Source organism: Oreochromis aureus, linkage group 3 (assembly GCF_013358895.1).
Source record: "Oreochromis aureus strain Israel breed Guangdong linkage group 3, ZZ_aureus, whole genome shotgun sequence".
NCBI classification, from domain to species: Eukaryota; Metazoa; Chordata; class Actinopteri; order Cichliformes; family Cichlidae; genus Oreochromis; species Oreochromis aureus.
Window position 1 is genome coordinate 75,566,645 of NC_052944.1, and position 17,774 is coordinate 75,584,418.

The 17,774-nt window shown below is 42.9% G+C and overlaps 1 protein-coding gene across 2 annotated transcripts in view; it reads left to right on the forward strand.

Moving 5' to 3' along the window:
• LOC116331952 (kinesin-like protein KIF1C) overlaps positions 1–9,564 on the forward strand; it is a 33,296-nt gene extending 23,732 nt beyond the window's left edge. For both annotated transcript variants that reach the window (XM_039608166.1, XM_039608167.1), the window contains exons 19-28: positions 256–350; positions 2,396–2,479; positions 2,711–2,891; positions 2,993–3,065; positions 3,135–3,233; positions 3,401–3,562; positions 4,719–5,042; positions 5,124–5,213; positions 5,288–5,522; positions 5,712–9,564. In XM_039608166.1, the coding sequence (XP_039464100.1) occupies positions 256–350; positions 2,396–2,479; positions 2,711–2,891; positions 2,993–3,065; positions 3,135–3,233; positions 3,401–3,562; positions 4,719–5,042; positions 5,124–5,213; positions 5,288–5,522; positions 5,712–6,583 (2,215 nt within the window). In that variant the 3' untranslated portion in view covers positions 6,584–9,564. The remainder of the gene's footprint in view (positions 1–255; positions 351–2,395; positions 2,480–2,710; positions 2,892–2,992; positions 3,066–3,134; positions 3,234–3,400; positions 3,563–4,718; positions 5,043–5,123; positions 5,214–5,287; positions 5,523–5,711) is intronic.
• The last annotated feature ends 8,210 nt before the right edge of the window (positions 9,565–17,774 follow it).

Below are 17,774 nucleotides of genomic sequence, written 5' to 3' on the forward strand. Positions count from 1 at the left end.
CAGAGTCATCGTGGAGAACAATGAGTTTCATTACGTATCGTCTTATCAGACACGACACTCGCTGTTATCTAACAACTACTTTATGATCTTGGACATCAGAAGCTCCTCTGTTAGTTTTATTGCAGGAGAAGTTGCACCTTCATCTTTATTCTTGGTGGAGTTGTATAACTAGCTTGGCAGGTGTTTACATTAAAGTTTTTTCATCTGTGTGTGTGTGTGTGTGTGTGTGTGTGTGTGTGTGTGTGTGTGTGCCAGGGTCGGGCAGCAGGACGTGGACATTAAGCTGTCGGGTCAGTTCATAAAGGAGATTCACTGCGTTTTTGTCAGTGAGACCAACGAGCAGGGAGAAGGTGAGCTTTTTACTCCTTGCATAAAACTTTGCTCACATGTCTGACACTCTGATGCCTGATTGGCTGACACTGGTGTTCTGTGGTCACACAGCTTCATTGTGCAGAGTTTAAGCAGCCTCAGTCCTGTGGTTTGAGCGCCCTCTGCTGGTGTAAACTGATCAGCTCCTGAAGTTCACTGTGCAATAACCTCATTATGAACCATGGGTCCTTCAGTACTTTATACACACCAGAGAAACATGTTCTACACGTTACCTGAAGCTGTTTAACATCTGAAGTTATAAAAGAATAAAAATACAAACTACATTTGTACTAATTACTTACTTATCATCGTTACCACCTGCTGCATCATAGTTGGCCTCTTCTACAATCTGCTGCCGTAGATCTCCCGTTCCAGTGCTGGAAGTTTTTCTTTTTATTAAACGTGGTGTGAGTTTCTAATGATGTAGTGAGCATAGCTGTCAGTAATCCTTGTGAGCAGTCAGCCCTACACACAAAGCACAGCGCACAGTTTTGTTTCTATAATAGGATCTATATGATGTCATAAAGAGGTCATATCATATCAGTATACCTGTGAGCACACCTGCGGTCTGTTTGGGGGAGTCTGCCATCAAAGAAAGGAGCTACAGCAGCTTGTTTCAGACAGAGGGGCTGCTGCAGGGCCCAGTGTGACATAAATAAAAATGATTTTAAACTGTGAGTCATGCTGAGCTGCTGTGGCAGTGTGAGAATAACAGAAATAAAAACCTGGATCTGGAAATGCATTTTTAATCGGATTTGATTTGCATCACTCCTCAAAGTAAAGTTTCTGACATGTTTCAGCAGCAGCCGGGGTTAAAGTCAGACCTGCAGACAGCTGAGTTGATCATTAACATGTGTAAGTCTGGAATGAGTCACAGTGGCAGACAAATGTGTTCTTGACTTCTGTCACATTACGCCTCCTGATTCCACTGGCTTATAATCATCTTTAAATATTGAAAGCACACTCGAGCCTCTCTGAGAAGGTTTCTGAAGAGTTTGAGACGAGAAGGACAAAGAAGGTCCTGCAGTGCTTTTATGTACCACATGATGGCACCGCATGATGTGTGGATTCGAAACTTTGCAGCCAGAACATGCTGATAAGAAAAGTTTGAGCACTTGTATATGTATATATAGATTCAATTAGTTACTAACACTAAAAATATTGTTTTGATTGCTATTGCAATTTAATTTTAAATATACAAATGTGGTATTATATATGCATATGTCATTAAACCTGTGCTAATTTGCATAAATGTACACTAGATTATGGGGGGGAAATTCCTGTTTTGCTTTTTTTGGTTTTTTTCATGAGCGTCTCACCTTAGAGGTCTGGTCTGTGTCCAGGCTTTAGTTCTTTGTTCTCGGACTGTGTGTCGAGTCTGAAGCTGCAGCTCTCTTCCTGTTTTCATTAAAAGTTATTAACCTTAAAAAAACAGCTGTGTGTGTGTGTGTGTGTGTGTGTGTGTGTGTGCGCCCACGCTCAGTGAGTGACTCTCTTTCTTCTTCTCTTTCTGTGAAAGCTGCCAGGAAATCTGTCAGGTATTAGTCACTGCTACTCGTTGTCATGGTGACATCATCCTCATGTTCACACCCATGTTTCCTGTGCCTTCCCCGCCTCCCTCCCTCCCTCCTCCTGTCCCAGACACCCCTTCCTCACCCTCTGTGTGTATATCTGTGTGTGTGTCTGCTGCTGTTACCCTGTGCGCTGTAGCACGATGCCTGGTTTCGGTGCATGTCTGTATGTGAGACCGAGAGGCCTCTGTAGTTGTGGACATACCCCTTTCAGATCCAGGTCTCTGTCTCTGGATTGTGGATCAACCTTTCTAGTAATGTTACAGGATACAAGCCCAGATATTAAGGTCCATGATAAAGCCTCCGTCACTGCTGCGAGTCCTCCCATCAGACTGTTTCATGCTCATGTGTCATATCAGACAGAGCCGGTCTCCTTGTGTTTCACAGAGCTGTGTTTCAGTTCTCCTGATGAGTTTTTCTTCCTTTGCTTGGACTGTCTGTGTCTCCCTCTGCAGTGGTGGTCACTCTGGAGCCGTTAGTTGGAGCAGAGACCTACGTTAACGGGAAGCAGATCACCGATGCCGTCATATTAAAACAAGGTACAGAAACACACCCGGCAGCTTTTCTTACGAGTTCACTGCGGCTTTAAACAAACAGGAAGCACCTACCAGTACACTGCTCCTGCAGCTGTTACATCAGGTTTCACTTTAGTTTACAGCTTATTACACACGAACATGAAAAACAAAGCAGGTTTGATCGATGCAGTAAACACACCACCCAAAACCTGCAGCAGACCTCAGACTCCGTTTCCTGTCTGTTTCCGTCTCTAGGTAACCGCATCGTGATGGGAAAGAACCACGTGTTTCGGTTCAACCACCCGGAGCAGGCGAGGCTGGAGAGGGAGCGCAGCGCCACGATGGAGCAGCAGGGGGAGCCAGAGGACTGGAACTACGCGCAGAAAGAGCTGCTGGAGAAACAAGGCATCGACATCAAGCTGGAGATGGAGAAGAGGTAGATGCCCCTTTACTAGACCCTGAAGTGTGGTTTTCAGATAGCATCTGTAGACACTGTAAACCACGTCAGATATCAGAGCGTGCGTGTGTGTGCTGCAGACTGCAGGACGTGGAGACTCAGTACCGTAAAGAGAAGGAGGAGGCTGACCTGCTGCTGGAGCAGCACAGACTGGTGAGTTTCTCCTTCAGGTGAGCTCGTGTGGTGACTGCTTCAGGTGTTTAACCTTCTCCGTGTGTGCAGTACGCAGACAGCGACAGCGGGGACGACTCGGACAAACGATCCTGTGAGGAGAGCTGGAGGCTCATCTCCTCCCTGAGAGAGAAGCTGCCAGCCAACAAGGTACCAGCTCCTCATAATCTCCTCGTTCATAGCTCCTCATGTAGCTGTGACATCCCATAGAGACCTGATAGGATCGTGAAGCAAGCTTTTCTGCTGACAGGGACTGTCATTGGAGCAGATTAATGTACTTGTGAGGTGACCTGTCTCACCTGTATGTCTGTGTCCAGGTGCAGTCCATAGTGAAGCGCTGTGGTCTGCCCAGCAGCGGGAAGAGGAGGGAGCCTCTGCGAGTGTATCAGATCCCTCAGAGGAGGAGGATCAGCAAAGACCCCAAACGGGTCACCATGGAGGACCTCCGCATGCAGGCCGTCAAAGAGATCTGCTACGAGGTCTCACAAACACACACGTGATATCAGAGTGTTCTCTGACTGGTTTCAGAGGGACAGATAAACATTTTAGAAGTTATTCTCATAAATACTCTTATATCTCTGCATTCAGGGGCAAAGGGTTAAAACTTTACCTTGAAAAATACACTGGACATGTCCTTTAAAAACCCAAACCCTCCTGGAGATGGCTCCAGGCTCCAGGCGGACACTTTACACTGGTCTGTAGTGTTGGACCAATTTGGTCCATGACTAAGTCAGACAGACTCTCAGTTAGTTAGACTCCATAGCTCCAGTCAAACGCAACAAATAAGTGGTAAATTGTGAAAATCATACATGATGCATTTCCCAATAAAACCAGGATCACTAGATTGTTACAGACCTTACTGTGTAACCATAAACTCTTTATAAAAGGTGGTCATAGTAATGCCACATTACCTTTTCCTTTCCAAATTTTGAAGCCTGGACTGTAGCATTTTGGCTGCCACTGTGTTGAGTTTTGCGAGTTTAAGAGTTAAAAACATGCATCCGTAGACTGTGCGGGAGTGTCACACTGACACTGGTGCCTGCGATTAAGTGTAAAGAAATAAGTCCACTCACTAAAACTGGAGCACAGAGTTCTTGGATGGTTGGTAGTAGAACTAGTACCCATGACACAGTGTTGATTGGTCTGTTCAGCCTGTGTGAGATAAAATATGTGATCGTCTTAAGATATCGCACCAAAACATACAGAGGCAAATTATAAACCTGAGTGGGTTCAGATTTGCCCATTTTTGTGGGTTCTGTGCACTCAGGCCCTGCTCTACGGTGTAGATGCCACTGAAGTCCATTGCTAGGTTGTGCTCACGCAACCTTACAGTGGACAGGTGCATAGATGCTAAAAATGGGTTATTGTAACCAGTCGATATGAGGTTCCTAGGCCACATGATTATGTCTTAGTGTCTAATGTAGATAAGAACCTCAGGACCCGTATATGTACCTGCGTGCCAAGTTTGGTTGCTCCACTCCTGATTGTGTAGCAGTCTGTGGACAGATTTGGAGAACAGTAAAATTAACCAGCACAAACAGTCCAGAGGACATTAGAGGAGGAGCATTTTTATGTTTCTTTTTTTCTTTTTTCTTTTTTTTAAACCTGTTCCTCTGTGTGTGGCGCCCCCCTCAGGTGGCTCTGGGAGACTTCCGTCACTCCCGTCAGGAGATCGAGGCGCTCTCCATTGTCAAGATGAAGGAGCTGTGCCGCATGTACGCCAAGAAGGACACCAACGAGAGGGAGAGCTGGAGGGCCGTGGCCCAGGACGTCTGCGACACTGTGGGCATCGGAGAGGAGAGGAGCCCTCCCGCTGAAGAGGGGGGAGGAGGAGGTGTTGGCGGTGGAGGAGGAGGAGGAAGTGGTGGCAGTGGAGGAGGAGAGACAGGGGAAGGTGGAGAAAAGGCAGGCGTGTACGACTTGAAGGCTCACATCGATAAGCTGACAGATATTTTGGAGGTGAGTTATGCTAATCTTGTTTTCTTCACGACCTGAGAATGGCGCTAGAGGAGCAGAGCTAAATGTGTGCGACTCCTGCAGGAGGTGAAGCTGCAGAACAACATGAAGGACGAGGAGATCAAAGCTCTGAGAGACAGAATGATCAAGATGGAGAGCGTCATACCTGTTCAGGTATGTTCGCACCTCCTGTCCCGCCCCTTCAAACCATCACCGCCAGAGTTAACTGTTGTTTGACTCGTTTCCAGGACGATGACTTGAATGGCGAGGGAGGCGAGTCCCCTCAGAGAGAGAGAGATGGAGACAGGGACGAGGATGATGAATGCCCCAGCCACCCAGAGGTCAGAGTTCAGCGGCTGATGGAGGAGGACCCGGCGTTCAGGAGAGGACGCCTCCGCTGGATGAAAAAGGAGCAGCAGCGGCTCCTGAACCTGCAGCAGCAGAACATCACCAAGAAGCTGCGAGGACAGAACCAAAGCCAAGGTGAGCTCGGGGGTGTGGCCGTACCGTGATGGCGAGGGTTCCAATAGAAGTCACTGCAAACGATCGTCATCAATAAACCCTTCAAATGATTGTTTATCTGTACTTAGTTGAGTCGGTTGCTTCTGCTGTGACCATCTTTAATTTACAGTCTGTGCTCTGTCCCTAACTTTACTCCACCCCCACCTCCAGGTCAGAACGCCCCCATTGTCCCCATCCACCTCCCAGGAACTGGACGCTTCATCCCTCCGCAGGAATGCAAGCTCAAGTTTCCCTTTAAGAGTAACCCTGCCCACCGGCTGTCATGGGGACCCGCCAGTGCCGCTCTGCAAGCTCTCGGTCTGGGCGAGGGAGGAGGAGGTGATGGTGTTGAGCAGAAGGAGAATGGAGGAGGAGAAGCTAAAGGTTCTCCCTCACCTCCACCTCCCCCACAAGGTCAACTGCCTGGTCTCTTGCCCCTCCCCTTCCCAGCTCAGCCCCCTCGCATGCGCACCCCAAGTCCCCATCGCGCCTGGCAGCAGCGTAACCAGGGCAACCAGGGTGGCTATCACTACAACAACCAGGGCAACAACCAAAACCAGCAGCGTCGTTACCGCCGCAACTCCCTGGACAGCTCGCCACAGGGCAACGGGAGCTACAACAATGACCAGCACTTCAGCAGTGGTGGCAATGGTGGCCACCAGGGGCGACCAAGACAGAGGAGGGGGTTTTCACCTGGGCCAGGTGGGGAGAGAGGAGGAGGAGGCAGAGGAGGAGGAGGAAGCAGAGACAGGGACAGAGACAGAGACGGAGGCTTCCATTATAATCAACGCCAGCACCATCAGTTCCACCACCACCATCCCTACTACAACCCCCACAATGCACCATTCCAGCCTGGACCTCACCCTCACCCCCATTACCACAGCCTGCCGTGCTCAGGGGCTCCGCCCCTTCCTGCTGACATGCTACTTGGCATTGTGCCACCGCCGGGGGCGTGGAGCTTCAACACTCCGCCCAGGATGAGGCGGCAGTTCAGCGCACCGGACCTCAAAAACAACAGCAACAACAAGGAGACGCCGATCTGACCTCTGACCTCCTGAATACGGAGACTCCTGATTGGCTTCGGGACACAGGGCGATCCTGATGCTGTAGAGAATCGGCTGAGAGTGTGTGCGTGTGTGTGTGTGCGCGCGTGTGTGCAATTGAGCACTTTTACACACCCTGTATCCTCTGTCCTGCTGCGCGTGTGTTTGTGCTTGTGTGTGTGTGTGTGTGAAGCTTTTAGGTTAGCAAAGGTGAGCTGTTAGCGACACTGATGTGCAAAAAGTGAATTTGAATTTGTTTTATTTTATCTGTTATGTTGTTCTGTCAGACTTTGATCACGCAGTAATTTAGCCTTTTTTTATTTTTTAAATTTCACCGATGGCTGGTGTTCGGGTGTCTTTCATCGTGTTAACAAGGTGCCTTAAAGCCGACGTGTCTACTGGTGAAGCTAATTTTCTTTTTAAAGATCAAGTACGTTTGTTAGCAGGGTGGTGTTTCTGGGTTAGAAGAGGTTTTTTTTGTTTGTTTGTTTTTTAGCTTTTAGTGCTAGCAAGTGAAGAGTAGGTGAAATTGTGAGCTTAGCCTAGCCTACGCTGCATTCAAGTTCCATGGGAATTACAGATTGTACAGCTTGTTTAACTCACTTCAACCCTCAAACTGATGATTAAGAGTTTAATCTGGAGCAGTTCCCAAATGGTGATTAATATTAAAATGAAGTTTATTTTTACTCGTTTATTTAATCATAAATACAATAGAGCCCACTGTGCTTGTATTTAGCTTCTGCTGCAAACCAAAAAAAAATGTATACAGTTCAACAACTTAAATATTGATTTAAAGTTGAGAAAAAAATATGCAGAAACATATATATTACATGTGAGTACACTGATAATGTTGCCTTTTTTTCCTGTCATATTTACCACCTGTGATCTGTTTTTGATTGAAGCTTGAAACTTGTATTTACATCCTCTCCCATGCAATTTGAATGCAGCATCGCTAAGTGCTACAAACCAAAGAAAGCGGCTGTGTGGCGCCTCCTAGTCAGGGTAAAAGCATCAGTGCAGGAACAATAAGTGCCAATGTGGCTTTTGTAAAAACGCTAAAACGCGCAGAGTTCCAAAAATGGAGAAGCTGCGGGCGAGAAAGGCGAGTGCAGATGCCCCCCTGAGGAAGAGGAGGTGCAGAGAGGAAGAGGAGTAGGTGCTGCGCTTGTCTTATCTGTCAGATGTTTGTTTTTAAGAGCTGTGTGTGTATATTTGAAGTGTTAAATCTGATTTTAAACACATGAAACGTGCTGACGGTAAGTTCACCGTCTCTGGCAATCGTGGGAAATGCAAGTGATGCGTAACACATGATGATGCCCCAAGGTGGGAAATGTGGGAGCTTAGAGACAGAATCCTGAAGGGATGGATTAGTTCATGTAGGGCTGGATAAGGAAGGAATTCTGGGAGATGTATTGAGAAGCAGAAGGTTTTGAGGAAGAGAAGAAGAAGCTGATATACAGTAAGCTTTTTTTTTTTTTTTTTTTTTTTTTTTTTTTTTGAAGTAACAGACACTACAGCATGTCGGGTGTGATACGAGATTCGTGCTGTAAGGACGCGACACTTTTTACTTTATGTCCAATTCAAAAAGGATGGGAAAATTCACTGCTGCCTTCCTGGCACGTCAGGATCCTGGAAATTGTGGCCTCCACCTTTTTCAGGTTGCTTTTAATTTGTTCTCGTTTTTCAAACATGACATTTGCACACACATACTTTTGCTGGTGTTGTGTTCACTTCACATGTGTAAGACAGGAAACAAATTTCCAGCTTCCTGCGTCCCAGCGAACGCAGCACCCTATGTGCGTTTTATTCGCACTGAATTAACGAAGACAAGTTTACTGCCAGGAGGAGCTGGGAGAGTTGGCGATACTGCGCACACTCCACCCACTCAAAGCAGAGGATTGTGGGAGTTAACAAGTGGAGCAACTATGAGCTCTGTGACTTTTAAGGCTTTTTCATAAAAAGGTTAGATCCAACCAATGGCAGTGCTCCTTCCTGCTGCAGGAGGGAGTCAGCGCCATGATGATGACGATGACAATAATTGTGATGAAAACAAAAGAAGTGAATGCAATTGGCCTGAGAACCATGATGTCAGCAGAATCTCTGGAATTGGCCAATCACAGGACAATCGCTAATCCTGCTGCCACTGCCAGGCCTGATGGAAAAATATGTTTTTCGTTTTTTTTATTTTTATTTTTTAGATTTTTTTTTTTTTTTCATTTCCAGCTTGGGCCTCTGATTGGCTGTTTGTTTTTCCTTTGTGTATCACATCATGTACTGCGTATTTTAACCAACCTCCATGTTTGACCTTTGGTTTATGATGTCATCAGTCATCTTCACTTATTAATATAATTATCCTAAAGTTATACGTGTCATTAATATTTGGTTATTGTGGATGCTGCTAAAGGGAGTTTCTTTGCCCTCACGCAAACCGTTGAGTTAGTGTATGTGTTTGTGTTGTTGAGTGTGTGTGTGTGTTGGGCGTCTGTTTGTGTGTGTTTGTAGGTTAATTTAGAATCAAACAGTAAAGTTTGTTTTACTTCATAAAGCTGATTTTAGTCATAATTCTTTTTCTTTGGTTAGTTTTGTTGTTTTTTGAGGTGGAATGGGGGAGGGACTTGGAGGGGGTGGGGTGTTGCCATGGCCGCCATGACTCTGCAGAATTCCAGAACATTCTAGAACTCCCCTCACTGACAGGCTGTGCCCATTCCCTGCACCTCTGCTCTAATCATGACCTCAGAATCTGTGACATTACGGCGCGGTGTCGCTTCAGAACTCGAAACACGGATATGGATATGATGACATCATAGTGTAGCCCTCTTCCTGTTGGCCCAGACCCCCTCAGTTGCTTTTTTGTAATTGTTGTTTTTTCTCTCTGTATGTGTTGGGTTGTCTTTTGTTGTTGTTTTGTTTGTATCAGGAACCAATCTCAGGCTCTACCTGCAGACAACATGATGGCAATAAACTGTCTCCAAGATTCAAAATAAGACTCACTTGTGTTTTTATTGGGTCTTCATCCACGAAGGATGGCTATGGAAGCCTAGAGGTGTCAGTGCACTCAAACATTGTCTTAAAACTGCATAATTTCTAGTGGCTAGCAGGCCACTGCCTGTTTGAGAAAATAACTTTTCGTATTAGTTTGTGGTAGTAACTGAAAATTGTGAAGTAATAGCCCAGAAGTCTAATTTAAAAACAATGCGTTTTTCCTGGGTGCAAACAAGTTGCTTTAAATGAGTCCTAGAATAGAAGAATAGAATAATGATAACTGAGATAGAATAGAAACAACAAAGCAGAAAGTATTTTTCGTTGCAAAGATCACAAGCAAAAAGAGCTGTTCATTTATGCATTTTGGTTTTTCAATTTTGTTGTACGGGTGGAAAAACAGGGGAAATTGGGGAGAATGGTGGCTCCGGGAGATTTTCGGGAGGGGCACTGAAATTCGGGATTCTCCCGGAAAAATCGGGAGGGTTGGCATGTATGGCCTAGCATAGCCTGTAAAGTTATTATGACGGACAAATTTTATGAGTGAACTTGACTTTAAGTGACTTACAGGTTTCTTTGAAAAATACTTTCTTATATCCAGGTTCTTCCTTTTTGCTGCCATCCTCCTCTCCTCCTTGCAGGTCCTCGCAGCGCAGGCCTGCCGCTGCTAAAACTAAACAGAGCTCGCTGAAAGGCACAGCCAATCACATTGGCCATATTTGTCACATTTGGTAGGACTCCAGTAGAGAACGTAATTTAACTCTTTCTGCACCGCTGGGTGAATGAGACGTTGACAGATCTTTTTTTCTTTCTATCGGGTTTGTTTTTCTTTACTCGAAGAGATCAAATTATTGGTGGGGACAATTCAATAATTGCTGGATATTGGTGGGGACATGTCCCTTCCATCCATGCCAAATCTACGCCCTTGCTAACAGCATTTACAGCCTATAGACCCAGTCTGGTTCCAGCCAGTTTACAGTTAGCCTGTAAAACTTTCCTCATTTGTTCCTTACCAAATGAGGAACAAAGACTCAGACTCATAAATTAAGATCTTCCCAAAGGTTGAGCTTAAACAGCCTGAAAACTCCGAGGTGGCTTTTTCTTCATCTCACAACAGCCTCAGAGACTCCGTGCAATCGTCTGAGTCGTGGCACTGGAAACTCAAACACCTCACTGTTTGCGGTTTGGTTCAGGTCGTTGCATCTTCCTGTTGTCAGACTCGGTCTTAACGTACAGGAAGCAGAATGAGAAAAAACCCCATGTGAACAGCAGGCTCAGCTTCTCGTAATCAGCGGGCTGTTCATCGGAAAGGAATGAGCACAGTGTTCACACGCTGGTGGGTGTTTCTTTAGTCTTCAGACACTGAGGTTTTCAGAGCTTCTTTTGATGAACCTTTCCCACGAAGTGCTTCAACCAGAGCTTTAGGAAGTACAAATATGCATCACCATCACATCACAAACCTTCATTTTTGTTATGTCTAAAGATGAGCAGGAAGGCAAAGCTGCGGGTTGATCTCCCTCACCTTGTCTCTCAGAGCGACAGATATCACCTTCCTGCTTTCTCTTTTCCTGTCTCATAAAGAAAGTTGATTTTTCATCAGTTTCATGCAGCAGATTTCCGGTCGCATCACCCCCCCAAACCCACCGGTACTCTCTCTCTTTCACTCAGAGAGTCACACAGACGCTTTATTCACATGCTCTAATTTAGCTGTAAATAAAAGTCTCACACACGGTTTTCACGGAAGATCTGGTGCTCGTGAAACCTTCAAACTGTCTGCAAACAAAGCTTCATCAGCCACACATTAAAGTGAAAACCAGGTTTATCCTCACCATCTTGCGTTCATGCATGTAGATACCAATGAAGTTGTAAAAGTGAAACATATTTTCAGAATCCAGCCCAGTGAGAATAAACAGTGTTACATGTTTAACTTCTGATTATGATGTTGAATCTGTACCTGATGTATTCCTGTTGTTTTCTCATGTCAGTGCCAAAACCAAGCAGTTTAACCCAGCGCACACTACTCTTTCAGTTTGTATGTGGTGAAGTTATTAAAGTGAAGGACTCGGAGGAGCTCGGTGCTTGGAGAATTAGGCTGCTTTCGTACTCTTCTAGTTTACAATGTGATGGTGGGTGTTGGTGATGAAGGTTCAGAGGCTGTGATTTTAAAGAAAATGAGTAAGATGTTGTCACATGAGGCGCTTGTCTTTCCTCCCCCTGTTGCAAGATGATTCAGGGCAACTTGTCCATTATTCGCACTCTCTATGTCTGAACCTTTTTGTTTGCTTTCATGAATGGTCCGATGGGGCAGTGTTGTGAATTGTGGGATGTAATTGTCTACTTGACTTTGTTGATTCTGTTTATCTAGACGCAGCGTTTTCACCGGGAGAAACATTTTGTCATCATCCAACGCTGTCTTCAGTCGTACAGAGGTAAAACTCAAAAATAAAACAGGAAGCATACACAAGACAGATTCTCAAAACAAACATAATAACTACACAGCTCAAAATAATATGATTAACCCCATGGACCATGTCAGGGCTTAACAGAGAGCTATGATACATAATGTACAAGTGTATTGTTTGCAGATGTGTTTTTACATGCAGTTTTTAAAAGAGGCATGGCCACAGCTGGAATATTCAAACCATGGAGGAGGACTCTTTCAACAACACTTCCTGATTGTTTGTGAGTTGTTTCACATCTCAAACATGATCAGAATTTCTGCCCTTCAGTGTTTGTGGGGTGTTTAAAAAGCTGTGACATTTGTCACACTGATCAGTGTAGTGAATTTTGTTCAAAGTGTCTTTAAATATAAACCACCTCATGAGCACTTTAGTTGTGATTTACCAAACCTAATTATGATAAAGCTGTGTGAAAGGTCATATTTAATTGACATCAAAATATTATCAGTCATCAGGCAATCCAGTCATGGCCAGGAGGATGAAGGAGAAGTCAATGGTTTTGTTGTGTGTGTCAGAACAATGAGGCGACTGCTGAATGTTACAGGTGTTACAGGAGTGATACATCTGCTGTTGTCAGGCCTGCAGGTATCAGGCTGTTGTTCTCCTTTATCTCATAGAGGACAGAAATTATTTTTTGGAGTGGCACAAATAATTTGTGTGGCATCAGATTTGATGCAGAACAGCTGATTGTTCTGTAAATAGTTTGAAATGTTTGTTTAAAAAAAACATCTTGGCTGCATTTTTAGGTAAACAGCTGCAAAAAACTTTGTTTGCAAAACCCAGTTACTTTTTTGAAGAAGTAACTATATAATTAATTGCCCAACATTGGTCATTGTATCCTGTATTTTGCAGACAGAGAGTTACAGGACTCTCTCCCAGACCACAGACTCATTATACAAGTCAGAGCTTTAGAAAAAAATGAATAAATAAAAAAGTTTTGTTTTCAAAATTGGAGTTCAAGTTATTTTTACTTCCAATAGTGTTAACATACTACACAGGTCAATGACTAGATTTTTTTTTTTACATTTCCATTGTAAGTGGGCTAAAGCAGTTAATTAAAAGTAGTCTAACATAAATGTAAATGCTGTAATTTGATTATTTTAATAAACCATGTAACTTGGATGGATTCGATGCTGGCATGACCACAGTGCACACGTCTGATGTTGCTCACAGTGGTCCAAAGGATCGCTCAGGGAGTTTGTGTGTTCGCTCAGACACATGAAAAATTAGAGGGCACATTGGTCAGATGTTACCTTGGTTACACACAACAACAAAAAGTAAAACAAACAAAAGACTTTCCAAGTTCATGTTCGGTCACCGATGACATCACTCTATTGTAAGGTTTTTTGTTTCCCTCGGACTGAAGGATTCATCGGCTATATCCTCCCCACCACATCCGATCCCATACTTCACTACGGGCCCATGTTTTTTTAATATATACATATTTATTTTAAATTATTATTAATTTATTGTAATTTATATTAGCTCACACTCGGGAGTAAAGTTTTAAAAGTAAAGAACGAGTTTAGTGTCTCTCAGTCATGCAGCGGCACAGTCAGATGTAGGTAGTCAGGGGCAAGGCAAATCCTCCCATTAAATTAGTTTCTGTTTAGCTCTTTAGGCTTTGAGGTTGCTGTTTGGGGCTATTGACACAAGCTTGGCTGCCAACTTACTGAATTCTCAGATTATTCTTTTGCTCTTTTGTCAACATCAGTTTTAAGTAACATTGAAGCCTCTTCAAGAAGCTAAAAAAATACACATATATATTGGGATTGCACAGTAAATGGACTGGTTCATATATAGTGATTTTCTACTCTCATTGAACACTTAAAGTGCTTTATACAACTCTTTCATTCACCCAATCACACAAGCACTTTTTTAGTCCTTCTATCTCACACTGCTGTGAGATAGAAGGATATTTGGTATGCGGACTGGAGCAGAATGGGATCAAACCACCAACCTTCTGCTTAGTAGGTGATTATGATGATTTATCATCTGTGGTACATTATATCACACATCAATTATCATTAGAGAACAAATCATAATTTCGCATTTGTTTACTTTAATCCTCAAGTACACATTGCTGTGCAAAAGGGATGTTTAAAAAATTCTTCCCGAAAAAAAAGGCACCTGATTGGTCCAAAATTATCCTGAAGCATGAAAATAAAACCGAACAGAAAGCCATTGTCAACGTGGCAATTTCTGTTAGTGTTTAAACTGTGTGTACTTTTATTACTAATAAAATAAATCTGTTCACTCAGTTACTTTACTGTTCTGTATGTACCTGATTATTAGAAGTCTGTATAAAAATGCAGTACATCAGTACATATTCATGTTTTTGTTGTGCACTATTGTTATTGTTGTTTTTTGCTGATAAATCGTTCACCACAACAGGGATGGTAAGACATGGGAATCCTCGTATACCCTCTTCAGTAGTATGCTGAAGAATATTCTTTTGTATTTTCCCGAGGGTCTAGCGAATGACATAGTGCCTAGTTTTTTGGCACTCTTGCTTAGTCACTGATACTTGTTGGTCGGTGCACCTTTCATCCTCCCAGTTGTCAAGAGGATTAATATCCTTGTTATTAAAACATTTAGCAAATATTGAGAGAAAAAACAAAACAATACTTTTAAATTTTAGATACAACTTAAAATGCCAAACAAACATTCAGCATACTTACAGTGGGATGCAAAAGTTTGGGCAACCTTGTTAATAGTCATTATTTTCCTGTATAAATCGTTGGTTGTTACAATAAAAAATGTCAGTTAAATATATCATATAGAAGACACACACACAGTGATATGTGAGAAGTGAAATGAAGTTTATTGGATTTATCAGGATACATGACCTGCCATTATCCAATGCAAGGGCGTAGATTTGGTTTTGGCATTGGTGGGGACGGATGATTCAACCACACATATGATATTCTACATGCTTTTAAACCATTTAAAATTACAATTCATAGTTTTATATGTGAATTATATAATGTTAAATTGCTATTAAATAAATGACTAAGTATTTTAGACTTTAGTTTACTTCAGACATATTCCATATTAGAGATGGCACGATACCACTTTTTTATGTCCGATACCGATACCGATATCATAAATTTGGATATCTGCCGATACCGATATTAATCCGATATAGTGTGTTTTTTAATCAATAAAACTGTTTTTTTAATATCTTGCTGCGTTTTGTATAAGGTCATACTCAAGTTTAAATAAACAACAACACTAAAGCTATTCTGTTATACCTGTATGTAAAAAATACACTGCACCCAAAATATTTCATAGTTCAGCAATACTGATCAATCTAATAAACTTAAACCTACACATTCCTCCCTATTCTGGTATTTTAAAGAGTACTTAGCAGAAATATTAAGCAGCCTAACTAATAGGGTTGCAAACTCCCAGCAAAAAAAAAAAAAAGAAAGGGAACCACCCTCCACCTCATGATGCTTAATCGACGTAATAAACTTAAATTTGATGCAGTATGAAAAAAAAAATGCACAGAAATAAATTATTTTTCAAGAATAATTAAATGGATTCAACATCTTTCTTCTACAGAATTGCAGACTGCACAGATGGTATGTTCCCAAAGGAAAAAGTACTATAGCTTACTAGGGTATATTAGACTTAACAGTTACTATATACAGTAATGGACTTCTATACATTTTACATCAGATTAAAACTTTGGGTGTAAGATTCAGATAATTATTTATTAAAAGCTAGACATTTTAAATGAGAATAAGAAAGAAAAGTATGTCTTTGTGCCCCTTTTCCTGTTAATACCCTATCGGCCCCTGGCTAAACTTTGCTAGATCCGCCCCTGCACAGTTACCAGCCGTCAGCTACATAGAAAAGGATCCTGGTCTAGAAAGTAATATTCAATAAATTCTAACAACAGCTTATCAAGCTTAAACGTGCTGCTGTTGTTCAGCCGCTGGTTTCCTCTTTCTGGTGCAAAGTGGGCCAAAAACAAAGAAGAGAGACGGACTCGCGACAGAAAAGCCGATCAGCTGATCATTAAGCAGTTTCATGAAGTAGCGGCAGGAGAGAGAGAGGCAGTCGCTCCATATATCGGTTGTTAAGCTTAAGGTAGGTACGCTTTACAAACATTCAGAGATGAACTTACACACTTGCTTTACTTCTCTCTGGGATAACTTCCTCGGAGATGAAATGCTGGATTGCTAGCGAGGCTACAAATACACACAGCCGCTCTATCACTGAGCACACTGCTCCAACGTGCTACGGTTATGGGGCAAGTTATGCCGTGTCGCAATTTTTGTGAGATGCTTTTTTGATATTTAATGGATCGGATTACATTTTTTATTTCTCTCCGATATCCGATCCAGTAATTTACGTCAGTATCGGACCGATACCTAATATCGGATCGGTCCATCTCTATTCCATATAAATCAGGTATCATACAAAAATAAAAATAGCTTCAAATACAGTCATGACAATAAAAGAAAATGACTTTAAGGACTTAACAACATTCCTTCAGTTATAGTACACCAACATCTCTGACACATTAGCACTAAGGGAACACTGAATGACCTGCTGGTTTTTGTCCATAAAACTACTCATCTAAGATTACCACAAAGTAAAAGATCTCTCAGCAAAATGATGCAACATTTTAGGCACTATTGCCCCGATCAAATCAGTGAGCTGGGACTTTTTATTCTAAACATAAACTACTGTTACAGCAACAGACATGGACTACTGGTGCCCCACACAACAACTCAATGTTCACTATGTGAAGGAGCCAAACACATGCCTGCTCCTCTCGTTAACTGAGATAAACTGCTGGGATTTTTGTTTTACATCTATACTGTCCAGTCTCTCCTGGTGGACATGGCAACACGTTGTTCATGGTTACATACAATTTTAGACTGATGTGGGCCAAAGCTTAAAACGATGTGCCGGGAGTTTGCTGTTCTCGCCGGCTCAGATATTTGAAGTTTACACAGCTACATTCTCACCTGAAAATGTGTTAAACGTTTATTTTGCGACCCAGAAACAGTAATAAGAGTAATATTAAAACTAAGTAGCTGCAGTAGTAGTGGCTATTGTTGGAAACTGGAATTGGCTGCGCCAATCTGAGATATGGTTTTTCAATTTTGTTGTCCGGGTGGAAAAACGGGGGAAATTGGGGAGAATGGTGGCTCCGGGAGGTTTTCGGGAGGGGCACTGAAATTCGGGATTCTCCCGGAAAAATCGGGAGGGTTGGCATGTATGGCCTAGCATAGCCTGTAACGTTATTATGACGGACACATTTTAGGAGTGAACTTGACTTTAAGTGACTTACGTGTTTCTTTGAAAAATACTTTCTTATATCCAGGTTCTTCCTTTTTGCTGCCATCCTCCTCTCCTCCTTGCAGGTCCTGGCAGCGCAGGTTTGCCGCTGCTAAAACTAAACAGGGCTCCCTGAAAGGCACAGCCAATCACATTGGTCATATTTGTCACATGAGGTAGGACTCCAGTAGAGAACGTAATTTAACTCTTTCTGCACCGCTGGGTGAATGAGACGTTGACAGATCGTTTTTTTTTTTTTTTTTTCTATCGGTTTTGTTTTTCTTTACTCGAAGAGATCAAATTATTGGTGGGGACAATTCAACAATTACTGGATATTGGTGGGGACATGTCCCTTCCGTCCATGCCAAATCTACGCCCTTGGCCAGCAGTTTATCTCGGTTCACGAGAGGAGAAGGCATGTGTTTGGCTCCTTCACATAGTGAACATTGAGTTGT